A 19,611-nucleotide genomic window follows, 5' to 3' on the forward strand; every position below is an offset into this window, starting at 1 on the left:
AAAAATCTATAGTTTTGCTTATCTTATTTAACTTTTTTTTTGCGTGGCGAGAGTTTAAATTACTTTCGCTCGAATAGTGGCGAGAGTATTATAAAGTGGCGAAATTAGCAAGAAATTTCCGGAAAATCCCTACTTTCACTTCTATTTATAGACTCCGAAGAATTTGTTGGGACTGTTAATTCCTGTTTAGTTTACGATTCCACATTTCATCAACATACAGACAATTACGTGCATTCAGTCCGAGAACACCATTTTCTATGTATAGTTAGTAAGTTAACATTATAAGGATAGAGCCATTTGTCGTCGTGTCATATGTTTTCCTATGTCATATGTTTTCGTATCAACTACATTTTCTCGGTTTTTAACAGCATACGCGTATATTGTGGCGTGTTTTTCGGTTTCTATATTTAGAACAATAACACCACTACAGTTTGACAAATTTAAAACATATTCAACAGCGCTTTTTAAAGACGTTAGAACAAAGGAGTAGGGGCAATAAGGCCCTTATTTGGCCCAAAAATTACTACAAATTTTCAAGTTAGCAAACATATTCTTAAATTACTGAAAACTTGTCTAAGGTATATGGCACTAAGAAAAACAAAACAAATTTGACATTGAACAAGTTACCATGGCAACAAATCATAACCTTATTGCATATTTTGTAAAATTTCGTGATTTTTCTTGTTTTTTCATCAAATTTTAAGTATATTTTAGATTGAAAAAGTATGTGCGCACCCAAGAAACAACTTTACATTTGGTGAGAAAATGCCAATAGTTATAATAAAACTTTTGTCAAATTATTTTGTTGTTTCTCGGCTGCGCAGGATGTTTCCACAACAGAAATAAAGTCATAAAACTGCATAAATTCTGTAGTTTTCATCGTTTTTGTGAAAACAGCACATATTATGACGTAGTTGTGACGTCATCAGATAAAAATCTTAATGTTTTTCCTTTTTATTTCTTGACCCTATACATTTCTAAACATTATGTGCCAATTTGAAATAGTTATCAAACATTTCATTTTCTTGGGCAAAAACAAGGCCTTAATGCCCCTACTCCTTTATTAAAACTGACCTATTTAGCCATTTTTATTTAATGTCAAAAATATGCATCACTAGAATAGTTGTGGAAAAAAATTCTGAAGGGTTAAAATATAGTCCAGATATGTTTTTTGCCTGTCAGACATCTGATCTTCAAGACATACGACTGTCATGTGTTTTTTGGCCGTTTTAATTACAAACCAGCGATTTAAAATTAACAGGGTTGTTATATAAAATGGTTGTTCAAAATCTAATTATTCAATATTTTATTGACAATTCTTTTTATACATCCTTGACACATGAAGATGAATACAGTCTTAACTTTGTTTATATTTAATCCTAAATTTTGAAAACTGCATTTTATTTTAGAAAAATAATGTATTTTGTGCAAACCAGGTGCCAATCTGAAACTAATCAAAATCTAACAATTTCAGCACATGAAACACCAACCTAAACTATTTGCTAGTAATTTTTAGTACTGAATAGTATTAAATAACCTATTTTATGATTCACGCGATCACCAGAACCACGACTTTGGAAAATATTAATTTCCGGATTTTATAGTCATTTCCTGTCCGTGTACTGATCCAATTTTTATTTCATACGAAAACATATGACGCCGTTTTTTTGACATACAAAAATCGCAAAGTAATCGGAAACAGTAAAAAATCGTAGTAAGCCTTGACAAAAAAACTAGCTACATGAAATCAATCTACAGGATATGCTTTTTAAATTTGAGTAAACACCTGAATAAAAACTCAACAGTGAAAACCGTAAGCAGTAAAATTTGTTATTAGTACGAAAACACATTACACGATGATGATTGTGATGGTTTTTTTTTAAACTGTCATACTTTTTTTATGATTATATTTCAGAATACTTTTAAAGAGTTAGTCTTATTGGGGTCTAAGCATGACTGGGGATTGTCGGTTTTTTTTTATAACCGTGACATGTGAAAGTCAAATTATTGTTCCGTGAAAATGGGAAATGATGGATACATGTCAACTCGTACTTTCGGCAACTCGTACTCAGCCAACTCGTACTTTCGGCAACTCGTACTTCTACCAACTCGTACTTCTACTAAGTCGTACCCTATATTTTTTTAGCATTGCGTTGAACATGTCTTAGTTTTTTCGTGTAAGTAGTAAATATTTATCTCTTCTTCCTGTTGTACTAGCTGATTATACAACTCTTTATAAATGCCTATAAGAATTAAAAAATGTATTGGTTTAATTTTTTATAATTATGATAGATAATTTTATTTCATTTAATTCAATTTACTTACAATTCTATGCAAAGGCACTTGACATCACGTATATTTAAACATTATTGATAATTTTTTAACCTATAAGAAATCACAAGTAATATGTGACACTTTAATAAACAAATTATGTATTGCAGTTCGCTTGCCGGTGATTCATTGATCATTGTTTCAAACCTGAAGCATGTCGATTACCAGTAAATCGGCCCTTATTCACACACGAAGTGTGCCATTTATTAACCGTTATCAAAACAACTTCATGTCTGATCTAATCTTTCTGCATGTACGTTTGCACAATATTTTAAAATGTATATTTCATCACAATACTACTATCATTTATATTCGTATTGACATCAATTATGCAGTAGCACATTTGGCTTTATTACAATAACTATGCATATAAACTAGATAAATAATAACAATTAAAACATGGTTACGAGTTGGTAAAAATAGGGTACGAGTTGGTTGAGTACGACTTGCCGAAAGTACGAGTTGTCGTGTACCCGAAATGATAGAGTCTAGCAGGACACAGGAAATTAATACAAAAAAAATGAGAATTGCCTAGGTTTATAGTTTAAGGGGTGTACAGGAATCTAACAAAACAGTAAGCGGAATCCAGATTCCGACAAGAGTGAGAGACCCCCTTGAGAGAGGGTATGAATATGATGCCCTTTAACATCAGGTGTTAATCAATAATTTTCGTTTACAGTTAGCAATGTTAGCGTGTTATTGGTTAAATTTTTACTGATAATCATCAAATAATCCTTGTGCTTCATGAGAGGTCTCATTTCATACTAAATTTGTCATTATTTAATAATTTATGGAATAATTTTTACATGATTTGTCAAAATCAGTTAAAAAAAAATAATGGTTAAAAAAATGTACATTTTATTGTCATCCAACAAAAATTATGGTTAACATCATTTGGCAAGATTTTTTACTGCTATTGATCGTCAAAAGAAAGCAAGAAGATGATTATACTTTTTTTATCAACAGTTACAATAAAATAAACGGTACCAATTTTCCTGCACCAGATGCCACATATCATGTGCATTTCAACAATACATGTCTCTTCAGTGATGCTCGTGGCCAAAATATTGGAAATCCAAAGCTTATATAAAAGATAAAGAGCTATAATCCAAAAGGTTCAAAAAGACTATAGCCAAATCCTTGAAAGGAATCAGAGCTTTGCATGAGGGAGATACATTCCTTAATTTTTAATAATTTCGAACATTTTGTAACAGCAAATTTTAATAACACAAAAAATCTGTATTTTCATGCTAGTACTGGCTACTTGGCTGGTGATACCCTCGGGGGCTAACAGTCCACTAGCAGAGGCATCGACCCAGTGGTAGTATAATAAAATAAACAGTACTAATTTTCCTTCACCAGATGTGCATTTCGACAATACATGTCTATTCAGTGATGCTCATGGCCAAAATATTTGAAATCCAAAGCTTATATAAAAGATGAAGATCTATAATCCAAAATGTTCAAAAGGTATAGCCAAATGCTTCAAAGGAATCAGAGCTTTGCATGAAGAAGATACATTCCTTAATTTTTCATAATTTCTAACATTTTGTAACAGCAAATTTTAATAACACAAAACAATCTGTATTTTCATGCCAGTACAAGTTAATTTCATCCAATCAGTACACACTGGAGCTTGTTTAATTGAAAAAAAGTACACTTAACAGGCTATTATTTGAACTTGGAATTTGCATAATTTCTTCTGCTTGAAATTTTTAATAAATTCCAGGTTTATTCTGTACTTAGATGTTCTGTGCTGTGCACAACACTTTCATTTACATAGACGATAGTACATTTTCAATAGAATGTACTGTGCTGCTCACAAAACTATCCATACAAAATACATTGTATGGAAAGTGTTAGGAACTGCTCAAATATTATAATACCAAATAAACATGTAATTTATTGAAAATTTCAAGCAGAAGAAATTATGCAAATTCCTTAATTAAAAATAATTCCAAGTTCAAATAATAGCTTGATACTTTCTCTTTAGAAGGCTCATTATACAAGTTGATTTCAATCTGTCAGGCTGAAACTCAATTGTAATTAAACAAATGAAATGAAACTCTTTTTTCTTTCTCAACCTCTTAAAATTTTTAGTCTGCCCGCACTTGTTTTTTTGTTTAAATGTCTTAGAACTTTCAAAAATTCCTCCTGACAAGAGATCACAGACAACAGTTCTAAGTTCACAAAATGCATAAATGTACATTAAATGATGCCCAATAGCTAGTCAATACATTTGTCTTTTAAAATACAACTGGTGTATAAGGATCTTAATAATACTATGTAGATTTATCAGTTTCAAGAGCTAAATTGACAGAGGATCATCAATACAATGATGTATTACTATTTTGGATATTTGGCCCCAGTTTTGAATAGGTTTACATGGAGGTCATAAGGGTCCAAAAATTAAAATTTGTTTGATTTCATTAAAAACTGAATTATTGCAGCTTTATGATATGCTTAAATTTTATTGTGCATTTAGATGTTCTTTTATTTTTTTTTTGGCCCTGTTTTCAAATTTGTCAACATTAAGGTTTGAAGTGTCAAAAATTAAACTTTGTTTGATTTCAGCTAAAATTAAATTCTTGGTGATTTTTTATATGCTGAATCTATAAACCATGTTGTTAGATTCTGGATATCAGACAATTCTATGTAAATTAAATGTCCTCTTTCAAATTTTTAAGATCTTTGACCACAATGGCATTTATTTTGTGTCAGAAATCTATATATGTCAAAATTTTTATCACAATCCAAATTTAGACGGTATCAAGCTTTCATATGATGAAATCATAATCTTTCAGTCAGTTTAATTCAGTCTGGAGCTGGCATGTCAGTTAACTGCTAGTAGTCTGTTGTTATTTATGTATTATTGTCATTTTGTTTATTTTCTTTGGTTACATCTTCTGACATCAGACTCGGAGTTCTCTTGAACTGAATTTTAATGTGCGTATTGTTATGCGTTTACTTTTCTACATTGGTTAGAGGTACATTTATAGGGGGTGGGTTGAGATCTCACAAACATGTTTAACCCCGCCGCATTTTTGCGCCTGTCCTTAGTCAGGAGCCTCTGGCCTTTGTTAGTCTTGTATTATTTTAATTTTAGTATCTTGTGTACAATTTGGAAATTAGTATGGCGTTCATTATCACTGAACTAGTATATATTTGTTTAGGGGCCAGCTGAAGGATGCCTCCGGGTGCGGGAAGTTCTCACTACATTGAAGACCTGTAGGTGACCTTCTGCTGTTGTTTTTTTATTTGGTCAGGTTGTTGTCTCTTTGACACATTCCCCATTTCCATTCTCAATTTTATTGTTTAAATTAAGATTTCACATGAGAGAACAGCCAGGTGGCGCTGTCCAAGGTCATACTTCAGAGCTTTGAGGATCTAGTTGTATTTTAGGGTGGGTACAATTTCACAAGAAATTCCCAAGTGGTGGGCATGTGAAATCTATATCACCAGTTTAATAAAATTATAATTAATCTTCAAATGTTTCGATTAATTTAAACATTTTATTAAACTGGTGATATAGACGATTTCCCATGAGATTTTAGAGCACAACTAGATCATCAATCCACGTTGAATTGAAAAAACCTTCTTTAGGCTATGTTAATACCAATATTTCAAGTAATATATCTTTTAATAAACATATATACATTTGTACATTAATGCATAATGATCATAACATAATATCATAAAACACCATATTACATTTAGTTACTTGATGGTAAAATCTTCTGAGCAAAATTATTTTCAGTTTCAATAACTATTGTTTTATTATAAAATTTTTGAAATGTTTTTGCAGATTTCCACCCTGCACTTTTCAATATAGTGTCTATTTTAAGTCCTTGGCCTAATGCTGCTGATGTTGAAGCTGAACGACAGCTATGTGGGCCAAAACATTCAATGTTTATTCCAGAACTTTTCATAACAGTTTTTACCCATCTAGCAATTGTACTTTTTGTAACAGATTTGTATGGTTTAACTGTAGAAATAAATACTTTTTGTTCATTATTCCTGAGAGTTTCAGTTTTCCTTACATACTCCTCATAAGTTCTCAAAATACACAATTTTCCATTAATAATATATCTATCAAATACTAAAGGTTTCATATGTACACCAGGTTTAGTTTGTTTTAACAATTCACTAACATAAGCAACCATTGTGTCTCCTTCAATTTGAACATTATCTAATTCTAATTTATATATAGTTTGACATCTTTGTCCACTCAATAACATAAACAACATAGCTAGTTTTTGTGATAACTCTAATAAAGACAACTGTTCATTGTCCGATATTTTATCAAAATATGTTAATACTTTGTTAACATCCCAAATTTTACTATATTTTGGTAAACTAGGTTTTTTAGTGAAAACACCTTTCATAAACCTTTTAACTAAAGTTTCTTTACCAATATTTCTATTACTAACTAAACTACACAATGCTGAAATAGCCGATTTAGCAGTATTTATACCACTGTAACCTACATTCTGTTCAAATAAGGAATTTAAAAACTCCAGTATCACTTCGGTAGGGGGATCAAACAAATTAATTTCCCTTTCACTTGAAAATAGTTTCCATTTCTTGAGATATGATTTATATTGTTGTGATGTACTAGATCTCCATGATTGTAGAATGATGTCGGCAACATTGTTTGAAACTCCTTTACTTTGGAGATGTTCCCTGACACACAAAAAATCCCAAGTTGAAGATTTTTCACTGGATGTAGTTTTTGTAGATTTCCTGGAAATATTAAACTTTTTTGTGGTAGTAAGTATGGTTGTTGACAAGTCTGCTGTAGAAGAATTGGAAACCATACTTGAGTTGTCCAAATTGGTGCTACAATCAATGCTTTGTTGACTTTGTCTGTAATTAACTTCTGCAGCACTTTTCCCAGAAGACTGAAAGGAGGAAAAATATAATAAACATCAGAACTTGTCCATGAAAAAGTAAAAGCATCAATAGCCATTGCATTTACATCTGGCAAAAAAGACACATACCGTTGTTTTTGTTTATTAAAGCCAGATGCAAACAAATCAACTGTTATTTTGCCAAACACTTGTTCAATTATCTCAAAAACCTCTGGTTTTAACATCCACTCCATATCCTCATTAAGTTTTCTAGACAATTTGTCAGCTGTAACATTGTCTTTCCCTGGAATATGTGCAACACTTAGCCAAATATTCCTATCAACACACCAGTACCAAATCTCTTTAGTAAGATTATGTAAAGAAGGTATACGTCCCCCAAAATTGTGTATATAAGATAATGCCACTGTGTTATCAACATACAAACGTATATGTGTATCATGAAGCATATGTCCTAAAGATTGCAATGTTAATAAAGCTGCTTTCAATTCTAAAAAATTGATATGTTCAAAAATTTCATCATGAGTCCAAAACCCATTATCAGTCAATTGGTTGGTTTTATTAAAACCACCCCAACCAGTCTTACTAGCGTCACTATAAAAAATAACTGATGGTTGTGAAATAGTCATCGACTTGCAGCTGGACATAATATTATCAATCCACCAATGAAGTAATTCTTTACTTTTAATATCCAACTCAATAATCGCATCAAAATTGCCTTGATTACCTTTCAAGGACTTATCTTTAAAATGTTCTAAATCCTTGAAATACAAAGGAGCATATTTCACCCCTGGTTCACTAGCTACCATTTTTCCTATTACTCGTGCTAAATCTCTAATTGTTACTTTCTTTTGATAGAGAAGCAGTTTACATTGTTCTATTAAATTCTTTTTCCTTTCAGGAGTTAACTGTAAAGTCATATTTAATGTGTTTATAATGAACCCTAGGAAAACAATTTCTTGAGTGGGTAAAAATACTGATTTTTCAGGATGAATTGTAAATCCTAATCCATCTAATAAAGTAACAGTATCTTCAATATTTTTCAAACACTCATGATATGTATCACCCAATAACAAACTGTCATCAATATAAGGCACATTGACGTGTCCCATTTCACGTAATTTTCCATAAACAGGTTTTAACAATTTGGTAAAAACCCTTGGGCTACTCGATAACCCTTGTGGAAGTACTTTGAATTGGTAGTGATCATTTTTCCATCTAAATCTTAGATATTTTTTATCACTTTCTTGTATTGGTACACTATAATACGCATCTTTCAAGTCAACTGAAGCCATAAATTGGTTTAATTTAATGTTGTTAATAGCAGTATGCAGAGTTTCCATTTTAAAATGTTTTTTGACAACATTATCATTGAAAGATTTGAGATTTAAAATTACTCTAACACTACCATCCTTTTTAGGTCTAATGAAAATGTTAGAATAATATCCATGAGTATCATTACATGTATTTGACACTTTTTCAATAATTTCTTTCCTTAAAAACTTTTCAATCTCTTTCTGAATTAAATCACTTTCGTGTTCATTAAATTCAATTGTTTTTGGAATAGTATTTTGAAATGGTATATTGTCTAGTTCAATTGTATAACCAGTTAAAACATTTCTTATCCACTTATCCAAAGTTAGTAAATCCCAGTTTTGAATGAATACTGAAATCTGTCCTCCAATAAAATTATCTGGAGTATTGTAAAACTTGAACATACAAGTACTTACAGATACGTTTAATGTATTGTCTTTGGTTTCTTCAGTTTCTTTTTGTTTTTTGCCCAGAATTTGTCCTTTGGCCAGAATTTGTCTTTTGGCCAGTTTTTGTCTTTTGCTGGACCCCAATGACTGTCCTTTGACCAATTGTGCTTTCTTTTCCCTAAAAAAACACCTCCTGATTCCATAGATAACTTGTCTGACCTTTTGTCATCTTTGTCCAATTTGTCCACCTTTTCATCCAGATTGTCACCGAACAAAAATTCTGTAACAGGTGTGTCTACTTCACACAATTTCCTGTATTTCCCTGGGACTATAGGCCTTATCATCTGCTTTCTTTTCCTGTTTGCCGTACATATCCCATGCGTTAAAACTTTAAACAAGTCTTTGAATATGGGTTTGGTTTCACTCATGTCCCCTTTTGTCTTAATAATATTCAAAGCCTTGAGTACCATGACCAATGCTGAACTACATGTCTGAGTCACCTTTTGCATCGCCACATCTCCTTCTCGTCTGGTTTTTAGCACCTTCCATAATTCTCTGTTTACCAGAGGTACCTAAAAAATCAATTGAGCATTCATAAATGCTTGACCATTTTATCATGATAATAGAATTAATAGTACCGTTGAATAAAAACGAACTTCAATCACAAAAACATTATCGTTCAATTATAAATATACGTTTTTGCTTTATTTTGCTTAATCTTAACTATACTTTATATATCTAAAGCAATATAATATATAACCTGAAAATATACCTTTATCTTTTTGCAATTTTCAGGCACCAAATACTTGTCTGCTAACTTTTGATACTCCTCGTCTTTCAAGGGTTTCTCTATAGCTGTTTCAGCAAGTTTTGCCATAGCACTATCTATCTCAGGACCAAACTTTTTGTCCTCTTGGTACTCTTTCTCTAACTCTAGAAAAAAGTCTTCGTCTACCTCATCCAACATTTGATCAAGAGAACAACCAACATCTTGGTCATCTTGTTCCTCCTCAGACTCCATATCATCATCTGATATGTCTGACAATTCAGGAATGTCACTGACACTAACAGTTCTTGTCCTATCGGACTCTTTTTGTGAATGAGTTTTAGTTTTATTCAACTCTTTTCCACTAACTTTGTCTTGCAATTGCAAAATGTTCACGGCTAAATTAGCCATTATTTCTGTTTGGGACTTTTCCATACTGGAAAATTTGTTCATCATGTCCTTCATTGTAGGACTGTTATTGTTTTCATGATCGTTAGTTTCACTTTCGCTTTCCGGGTTGCCGGACATGCGTAGAATTGTACTTCCCTCGGCCATGCGCATTGCATCCGAACTTCTATTTATACTTCTAGTGTTCATATCGGTATCGTGGTTTCCCACTGTTTCAGAAACCTTTCCTGATTTTATTTTATATATCTCTTTCGTACGACGTTTTACCATTTCGGCAAAATTGTTCCTTTCGGACGTCGAATCACCAATATTACTATCCGCCATTTTGATGACCACTTTGGTCAATATAGCAGTGTTAATCTATTAAATCCACACGGTTTTTTAAACCATCACACAAAAATTATAGAATATCCATCAATCAAAATTGTTAATAAATAAAGAGAAAAATCCAGTAAGTCCAACAATATATATAACGGATGAAAATGTCAAAAACTAATCAAGCTCATAAATTTGCACGTACGACCTCGGACAACAACGTGACCGCAAAATGACCTTGGACAGCGCCACCTGGCTGTTCTCTCATGGGAAATCGTCTATATCACCAGTTTAATAAAATGAATATTGTGTCCAAGCTTACCTCAATTTTTCAAGGTTTGACCTCTGTGGTTTTATTAGGCTGCATTCAGATAAGCATTTTATTTTAGTTTTTGGAATGATTAATATGTGCATCATGGGGGACATTGGAACAGACTGGTCTTATATTTAACATTTTTATTTCCAGATTGAGTTTTTGCTGCTTTTGGAAAAAAACAAATAACTTAACATCATGGGGAAGTGTTAAAATGCATGGCAGTTTGGACTGCCAAATTACAAAAGAACATATTCAAATCAAAATATTTTGATTTGGTATTTAATTGATATTGGAAGCAGATTTCATTAGAATGAAATGATGGCTGATGTTTTAATGGAAAGAGGATATAGTTATCATGCAATGTTTATTTACAATAAACCAAAGCTAAAAAACAATCGTAATAGAAACCAGGACTTTCAAGTTTCCTTTGATGTTGTTAAGTATGCAGCAGATAAACTGGCATCAAGGGGAATCAGACAGACTTACTATCATGACCGAGATGCCTTACCAGGAAGTAATATATTTGGTGAATTTTTTGATACTGTGAAAGCATCAAGATACACTGTTGTTGTACTTACAAGAGGGTTTTTAAATGACTGTTGGGGAAAGTACAAATCCCAGGCAGCATTTTCTAACTTGATAGAACAGGATAACTCAAAAAGATTTATTGTCTTGAATATTGATTTAGAAGATCAACAAATACCAGATGAGTTTAATACTATGGAGAGTCTTTCCTTTAAAGCTGACTGGCAAAGTGAGCATACTGAGTGGGAAAGGTTTATAAACATTTTTACACCAAAAGTCAGACAACCTGTACAGGACACAGGACCAGATCGCTTTCCAGTGACATACAATAATTCTGGTTCTGATTCAATCCTAAATAGGAGAGAAAATGTACAACACCCTCAAGCAAGTCTTCATGGGAATAATCTCCTTGCTGGAGTGCAAGGTAGATTTTAAATCAAAAGTTCAGTAAATTCAGAAATTATTGCATGCATTTATGATGGCGATTGTTATAAAATTCAAGATTAATATGTGATTTCCGGAAATGCTACTAACAAACAATGGTAACAAAATTCAAAATGAAAGCTTTATTCTTGAGGAACCCATCCCGTTGCAATTTGGCAATAATAAAAACATTGCAATCATTTCTGAATTGACAGTGTATGAATTATGAAAAGATAATGACTTTATCTTATGGGGGTTAAAACAGCTCAGCCAGTCAGAAAAAATGTACAGATGTCAGAGCAAATTTGGATAACTCTCCTAAGTTATGCATCAATAACTTTGGAATTTTTACTTTATTTAACAATGTTTTTGAAATTTTCTGATTAGGTGCGTTCATAAAGAACTAGATCATTAATATTTGGCTACAATGCTGTTGCAAAAGGATCTTTTCATTTCGATTTTAAGCAGAATATTATAGGATATACTAATTGGTGCTTCAGTGAATTGAAAATCTTCTCATTGTTCAAATGTAAAGTTTTCTAATCCAATGAGTTTTTAAACTGATATTTACATTAGATATTTAGTTTGCTTTTACATACATGTCAGTTTCTTTTCAAATTTAACTCGCTTAATCTTTGTCTTGTTTAAGTTCTTTGTAAAGAAGAATTTTAGGTTTCAGTTGAAAAGACATGGACTTCTTTTCAAATTTAACTAAAATGTTAAGCTTTGTTTGAATGATATTTTTATAAATTTACAATGTTCACTATCATGTTATTAAGCGCCCATGGTTTGACCATTGTTGTTCTTCAGTATGAATACTGGCATCTTATTTGTTGCAAACCTATATTGCGATGCTGAATTATTTATCAACCAAGCTTACAGCAAATTGAAACGATATCATCAATGAAATAGCTTTTTTTGTGATTTAGTCTATTTCTCAAAAGTTATTGATAAAATAATAACTAATGATTTAGTAATTTAGTGCTATACCAGAAGTCAAGTAAAAAGACTTCATTTTTCTATTGCCTGATAAAAATATTCTCAGTAAATGTTTATTGGCATATTAATAAGGATTTAGTACCTACAAGTAACTTAACTTGGTTTATTATTTTTACAGAAACAAATCCACCAAATTATCCAAGAGGTATGTATGGCACTTCTCTTTATACTGTTGATATTTATAGCATAACTCTTAATTGCCTTCAGATATGAAATTTGTTTGTACATGCAATTAATTAGCCTCTCTTTGACACAGTTGGCCATTGAAGTCAGTCCATTAATCTGTAGTTTTTACAATCTCTGTCACTTGATATTTGGTTGATACTTGTTTCAATTGTTAAACAATGTCAAGCAAATACCATCTCCATTATATTTTTATATCTTAATTTTTTTGTTTACAAAATTAATTCTTGTTTTTGACAGCAAACAGTATTGTTGAAACAGATGCAGGGCCACAGGAACCACCAGAAACTGCTGACAACTTACATCCAGAGAATCCAAATACAACAAATAGATCTGGAAATGGAAATCCTTCAAACCAACAATCAGGTGGAGGTAACCAACATAGTTTGGGAGCTTCAGAGACACAATCAGAAGGTGGACCAGTTATTTACCAGAGGACCAGTACAAATGGATTGAATTCTAACAATTCATCTTCAACATCATCATCATCAACTTCAAGTCTGCTGGTTGAAAATGGTCAAAGCTCAACACAAACAGGTCCTGATCACACATTGTCAGTGGCCACTCCTCCAACCACAGTAATGTCTACTACAGGGAACAATATTGAGGAACCAGCAGCTTTAGCAGTAGCCTCAGCAATTACTGCAATGCAGAATTCTGGTACTAGAGCTCAGGCAGTAGCCTCAGTAAGAACTGCAATGCAGAATTCTGGTACTAGAGCTCAAACAGTAGCCTCAACAAGTACTATAATGCACACTTCTGCTAGTAGAGAGCCTCCTGATGGTGCAGCAACTTTGACTAACTCACCATTTATAACCATGCACAATTCTTCAGATACAAATGTAAAGGTACTATATTTTATGTTTCAGATATTAGTTTAAATTAAAAGTTATATGTCATTGAAATAACAAAATGAAATTAAATAAAATCCTGGGAAGTATAAAAAAATAGAAAGTAACAGGCTATTATTTCAACTTGGAATTATTTTTAATCATGGAATTTGCATAATTTCTTGGGCTAAAAATGATTGATAAATTCCAAGTTTATTCTGTATTTTAAGGTTCTGTGCCGCATGCAACACTTTCTATTCCACAGAAAATAGCACATTTTCAATAGAATTTACTGTGCTGTGCACAACACTTCTATACAAAATACATTGTATGATTGTATGGAAAGTGGTATGCACTGCCCAAAAAATCATAATACAGAATAACCATGGAATTTGTGCAAATTCTAAGTAAAAATAATAATAAGTTGAAATAATAGCCTGCTAAGTGCAATATCACTGTTAAAATTAGGGAAATGCATTTGAGAATAACTGAACTGACATAACATAAACTTTGTCTCATTATCTTGATTCCATAACATAAACTTTAATATATTATCTGAGAGATAAAATTGAGAATGGAAATGGTGAATGTGTCAAAGAGACAACAACCTGACCATAGAAAAAGCAACAGCAGAAGGTCACTAACAGGTCTTCAATGTAGGGAGAAATTCCCCCAACGGGAGGCATCCTTTATAATACATTTAGTGAGAAATTGTTTGTATTTTTATTTTACAGAATATAGTTGGCAGAGACAATGGCAATGAAGATTATCCTTCCAGTAGTTTAAACAGAAGTGATGTGGAACCTGATAACAATAGTGGAAGTGTCAGTAACTCCACAGATAATCAGGTATCAGAATATTACTGCACTTTTTCGTAAAATATTATTGTCTCTTATCATTTAGTGAAAAGTGGGAGGTTTAGATTGCTTTAAAACCAGGTTTAACCTATCATTTTCTTTTGGAAATGCCTGTTAGAAGATAGAAATATATTGACAAATGTTATCCACTACTGTTAGTTGAAAAAGTCAAATCTTTGGCTTTGGTTATGTCAGGTTTTATGGACTTCCCCCTTTTTAGCTCACCTGGCGCCAAGGGCCAAGTGAGCTTTCCTATCACTTTCTGTCCATCGTCCGGCGGCGTCGTCTGTCATCAATAACTTTTACAAAAATCTTCTCCTCTGAAACTACTGGGCCAAATTAAACCAAACTTGGCCACAATCATCATTAGGGTATCTAGTTTAAAAATGTGTGGTGTGACCTGGCCAACCAACCAAAATGGCCGCCATGGCTAAAAATAGAACATAGGGGTAAAATGCAGTTTTTGGCTTATAACTAAGCAACCAAAGCATTTAGAGCAAATCTGACAATGTAAAATTGTTTATCAGGTCAAGATCTATCTGCCCTGGAATTTTCCAGAGAATCAGACAACCCGTTGTTGGGTTGCTGCCCCTGAATTGGTTATTTTCAGGAAATTTTGCTGTTTTTGGTTATTATCTTGAATATTATTATAAAAAGAGATAAACTGTAAACAGCAATAATGTTCAGAAAAGTAAATTTACAAATAAGTCAACATGACCGAAACGGTCAGTTAACCACTTTAGGAGTTATTGCCCTTTTTAGTCAATTTTTAACTATTTTTCGTAAATCTTAGTAATCTTTTACAAAAATCTTCTCTGAATCTACTGGGCGAAATTAATCCAAACTTTGCCACAATCATCTTTGGGGTATCTTTTTAAAAAAAAATTGTCTGGTGGCCTGCCATCCAACCAAGATGGCTGCCACGGCTAAAAATAGAACATAGGGGTAAAATGCAGTTTTTTGCCTCAACTCAAAAACCAAAGCATTTAAAGCAAATTTGACATGGATTTTAATTGTTTATCAGGTCAAAATTTATCTGCCCTGATATTTTTAAATGAATCGGACAATCTGTTGTTGGGTTGCTGCCCCTGAATTGGTAATTTTAAGGAAATTTTGCTGTTTTTGGTTATTATCTTGAACATTATAATAGATAGAGATAAACTGTAAACAGCAATAATGTTCAGCAAAGTAAGATTTACAAATAATTCAACATGACCGAAATGGTCAGTTGACCCCTTTAGGAGTTATTGCCCTTTATAGTCAATTTTTAACAATTTTCATAAAATTTGTAAATTTTTTCTAACATATTCCACTGAAACTACTGGGCCAAGTTCTTTCGGTAAGGGCCGATTTTGGCCTCAAGTTTCAGGTTCATCGAACGAAAGATTTTGGACACTTAAATGTCTGTTTAAATTGATTTAATTAGTTGATGTAAGAGATTTTAACTGATTTAGTCAATAAAAATGCTCAGATTCAAGCGTAAATATGAATAATCTATCAAACATGCAAAAAAACATCACTTTTAAGATGCTTTTTGTCAAAAATGAAAGTGGCAGCATCCTTGTTCATCCTCAACCTTTATATATGTTATGTATTATCATCAAATACAACTTACATTTCAATATTATGAATGAACACGAATGCTGCCACTTTCAACCATCTAAAATTTAACTAAAATGCTAAAATTTTAGTAATTTAGCATCACTTAAAGATGCTAGAACTGATATATGTGCATTGTATTGGTAAAAACTGCTAATATTATTTAGCAGAAGCATTTTTGTTTCCAGTAAATAGCTAAAAGATAACATTTTCACACTTTTGTAAAACTGCTATATTTTGGGACCAAAAAGGGGTCTTACTGAACCTACTCCTTTGGTTTCCGTTCTCTAACTTTAGTTTGCCTCAACCAAATGTTATGAAACTTATACACAATGCTTATTACCACAAAACACAGATCAAATTTAAATTTGGTGGCATCATTTATATGGTTCTACAGTGATGCCCCCATACAAACAAAAAACTCACATCAAGTTCAAATTTGGGTTGCAACAGTTTTACAGTTCTTCAGGTAAGTCCCCTTGTAACGTTATATGCAAGTGGGGGCATCATCTGTGTCCCATGGATACATTCACCATTTATTTATTGTTGTATTTTTATTATTTCATTATTTTCAAATTATATTTAGCCCGTTTTCTTTGTTCTGTAATTACTTAATTATTCTTGTTCCCTATTAATATTGTAGCATGTATTGCATGCTATGGTTATGTAATCATTATTTGAATGAGGAAATTGATTAGTATAAGCTATGAATATCTTGTTTCAAAACCCTATAATTATAATGTATTTGTTTTATGATGATATGTTTAAAATGATGAGGAATAACTATTTCAAAACCGAACCAGGTGAAATAAAGAGAAAAAGGTTTATAATAGGTTAGCATACTGTCTTGAGACATATGAATTAACCGGATGTTTGATTATTTTGACTCTTTTTCAGTTGAGCACTTATCCACTTATCAGGAAAAGTCATACCTGTCCACTGCCACCTGAACAGTTAGTTTGTCCAAAAGATAAACATTCCAATTCTCAGCACGATAGTGGATATGCTCCCAGTCTGGACTTGCAATCTGTTTTAAATGATCATCAAGAGACAAATGGTTTCACCACTTCTGACATAGGAATAAACAGACCAACTGCTAATAGTAGTGCTCCACTGACAAGCAATAGAGATGGGTGTAAATCAATGGACAGATCTGCTAAAAACAGCCAAGGTAACTAAAAACTATAATAATAATAATAGTAAAAATTTCTATAGTGCCCTATATAACAATAAAATCACTCTAAGACGCTTTACATATATATATACATGATAAAAATATAATAAGTTAACCACAAAACAAAATGGAATAAAAAATGTTATGTTTAAAAGAACTAAAAACGTATATATGAAAGATATATGAACATAAATAATTATATTGATAGAAAAATAATAGAATTAAAATCAATAATAAGTACCAAAAAAAAAAAAAAAAAAAAAAAAAAAAAATAATTGACACACATTGCTTCAAAGTGTGAAGTTCTCTGTAATAGAAAAATATCATATGAAATTAATACATTCATTATATATAATACCCCTCTTTATGAAAAATTTATTTATGTTATTTTCTTGTATTCAGTTGATTACACATGTCAAAATTTCATTGTCAAATGTTTATTTCTTACATTTGTTACAATCTGCACATCTTTATCGTAAGAATAGTTTAGTTTTTTAAACAATGCTGAATCATGTTGTTAAATGCATCATTTTAGGTATTCAAAAATACTCTTCATCAATTTAAGATCATTAATGACACAACCAATTAATACTCATTAATTAAAAATAAATGATTTTATGGGTGCACTCAATTGCCCACATTTTGGGATTAAAATGTTTTACATTTGCACACATTTATCTTACAGATGCACTCAGGTAAAAAAGGGTATATAATGAAATATAAATGATAGAAAAATTCGTTAACTTTGAAGATATAATTTAATCATATATTGTTCATATTGCATTCTAAGACAAAATATAAAGTGTGCATGATAAATTCTGTTATAACTAAAGGCATACATGTAACTTCATTGCGAATTTTTAGGGTGAACAAGTACCAGAATAGTGATCTCTTTAAAATTCTAAATAATCTAAGTTAGTTATAAAGTTTTGTCAAGGCACGAATATTTTATGAAGGTGGTTTTTTTTTATAGCAAATCGGGGGTAAAAACCTGTCAAATAAATGTGTGCAATTGTAATGAAAAGCTGCACACAAACGTAATGATTTTAGTGCGCAAATGTAATGGTAATTAATGGGCGCAGCCATAATGCACTGGATTTTATATTTAATAAAAAATCTGTTTCAGAGTCATATTAATTATCTCATTACATTTTACTAATAAATATTGTAAATCATTTAAAGAGATAAAAGTCTTTTAACATGAGTAATTTTATTTACAGGTACTTCCCTTTTATTGTCTACAATGAGACAGATGCTACCTGGTGCAACCTCTACAATGAGAAATACTGTGGGGACAATGTTTAAACACTCAGTGAACTTTGTAAATAAATGTGACCAAAGTTTTATTTAAATAGATTATATATTAATTGTTTAAACTTTTAACCTAACTGTTTGGTTTTATTAAAGTTTATATTTAGTGTTTTATATTTTGTTTATAAAGGTCAATATTTAGAATAATATATTTTATTTAAATTGGTTGTTATTTTGAAATGAGGCTGGTTAGATTAGCTGTGATTAGAATACTATTATTAATGATTTTTTTCGGATTTTGTTATCAAAGCACTTATTCATTGTTTTTTTTGTTGAGCCTGCCACTTTTGTCACAGAAAGCTCAACATAGGAAAGTGATTTGGCGGCAGTCGTGCGGTGGTGTTAGCTAACTTCTTAAAAGCTTTATATTTTAGAAGGTGGACGACTTGGATAATTCATACTTTGTATATAGATGCCTCATGTAACAAAGTTTCCATCAGTCACATGTCCAATGTCCTTGAACTCATTTCATGGTTCTGTGACTACTTGGAAAAAAAAATTAAGATTTTTTGTAATATTAAATTCTCTTTTATTATGAGTAATAGGATAACTATATTTGGTTTGTGTGTACCTTGCAAGGTTCTGATGCATGTCAGACAGTTTTTGCTTGACCTCGACCTCATTTCATGGATCAGTGAACAAGGTTAAGTTTTGGTGGTCAAGCCCATATCTCAGATACTATAAGCAATATGATAACTATATTTGGTATGTGCGTACCTTGTAAGGTCCTCATGCCCGTCAGACAGTTTTCACTTGACCTCGACCTCATTTCATGGATCAGTGAACAAGGTTAAGTTTTGGTGGTCAAGTCCATATCTCAGATACTATAAACAATAGGTCTAGTATATTTGGTGTATGGAAGGACTGTAAAAGAGGGACGAAAGATACCAAAGGGACAGTCAAACTCATAAATGTAAAATAAACTGACAACGCCATGGCTAAAAATGAAAAAGACAAACAGACAAACAATAGTACACATGACACAACATAGAAAACTAAAGAA

The 19,611-nt window shown here is 31.7% G+C and overlaps 2 protein-coding genes across 3 annotated transcripts; one reads left to right on the forward strand and one right to left on the reverse strand.

Moving 5' to 3' along the window:
• Window positions 1–142: 142 nt before the first annotated feature.
• LOC134714755 (probable serine/threonine-protein kinase nek3) lies at window positions 143–18,715 on the forward strand. 2 transcript variants are annotated; one of them, XM_063576278.1, is made up of 7 exons: window positions 143–264; window positions 10,858–11,656; window positions 12,773–12,799; window positions 13,078–13,685; window positions 14,402–14,515; window positions 17,021–17,294; window positions 18,518–18,715. In XM_063576278.1, exons 2-7 carry the CDS (start codon window positions 11,023–11,025, stop codon window positions 18,646–18,648), a joined length of 1,788 nt encoding a protein of 595 aa, XP_063432348.1. In that variant the 5' UTR covers window positions 143–264; window positions 10,858–11,022; the 3' UTR covers window positions 18,649–18,715. The 2 variants fall into 2 exon arrangements, with proteins under 2 accessions (XP_063432348.1, XP_063432347.1); XM_063576277.1 differs by having other exon boundaries at window positions 155–268.
• On the reverse strand, window positions 7,146–10,572 carry LOC134714753 (uncharacterized). Its single transcript, XM_063576273.1, has 3 exons — window positions 9,675–10,572; window positions 8,930–9,474; window positions 7,146–7,232 (listed from the first exon to the last, which is right to left on the reverse strand). Exons 1-2 carry the CDS (start codon window positions 10,398–10,400, stop codon window positions 8,938–8,940), a joined length of 1,263 nt encoding a protein of 420 aa, XP_063432343.1. The 5' UTR covers window positions 10,401–10,572; the 3' UTR covers window positions 7,146–7,232; window positions 8,930–8,937.
• Window positions 18,716–19,611: the final 896 nt, after the last annotated feature.

Source organism: Mytilus trossulus, chromosome 4, assembly GCF_036588685.1.
Source record: "Mytilus trossulus isolate FHL-02 chromosome 4, PNRI_Mtr1.1.1.hap1, whole genome shotgun sequence".
NCBI lineage: Eukaryota > Metazoa > Mollusca > Bivalvia > Mytilida > Mytilidae > Mytilus > Mytilus trossulus.

Excerpts from the sequence above, each read along its gene's own strand:
- LOC134714755 (XM_063576278.1), top strand. The coding sequence starts at position 11,023 with ATGATGGCTGATGTTTTAATGGAAAGAGGATATAGTTATCATGCAATG. Across the intron at positions 11,657-12,772 it reads TCTCCTTGCTGGAGTGCAAG|AAACAAATCCACCAAATTAT; the intron begins GTAGATTTTAAA and ends TTATTTTTACAG. Across the intron at positions 17,295-18,517 it reads ATCTGCTAAAAACAGCCAAG|GTACTTCCCTTTTATTGTCT; the intron begins GTAACTAAAAAC and ends TTTTATTTACAG.
- LOC134714753 (XM_063576273.1), bottom strand. The coding sequence starts at position 10,400 with ATGGCGGATAGTAATATTGGTGATTCGACGTCCGAAAGGAACAATTTT. Across the intron at positions 9,475-9,674 it reads AAAATTGCAAAAAGATAAAG|GTACCTCTGGTAAACAGAGA; the intron begins GTATATTTTCAG and ends TTGATTTTTTAG.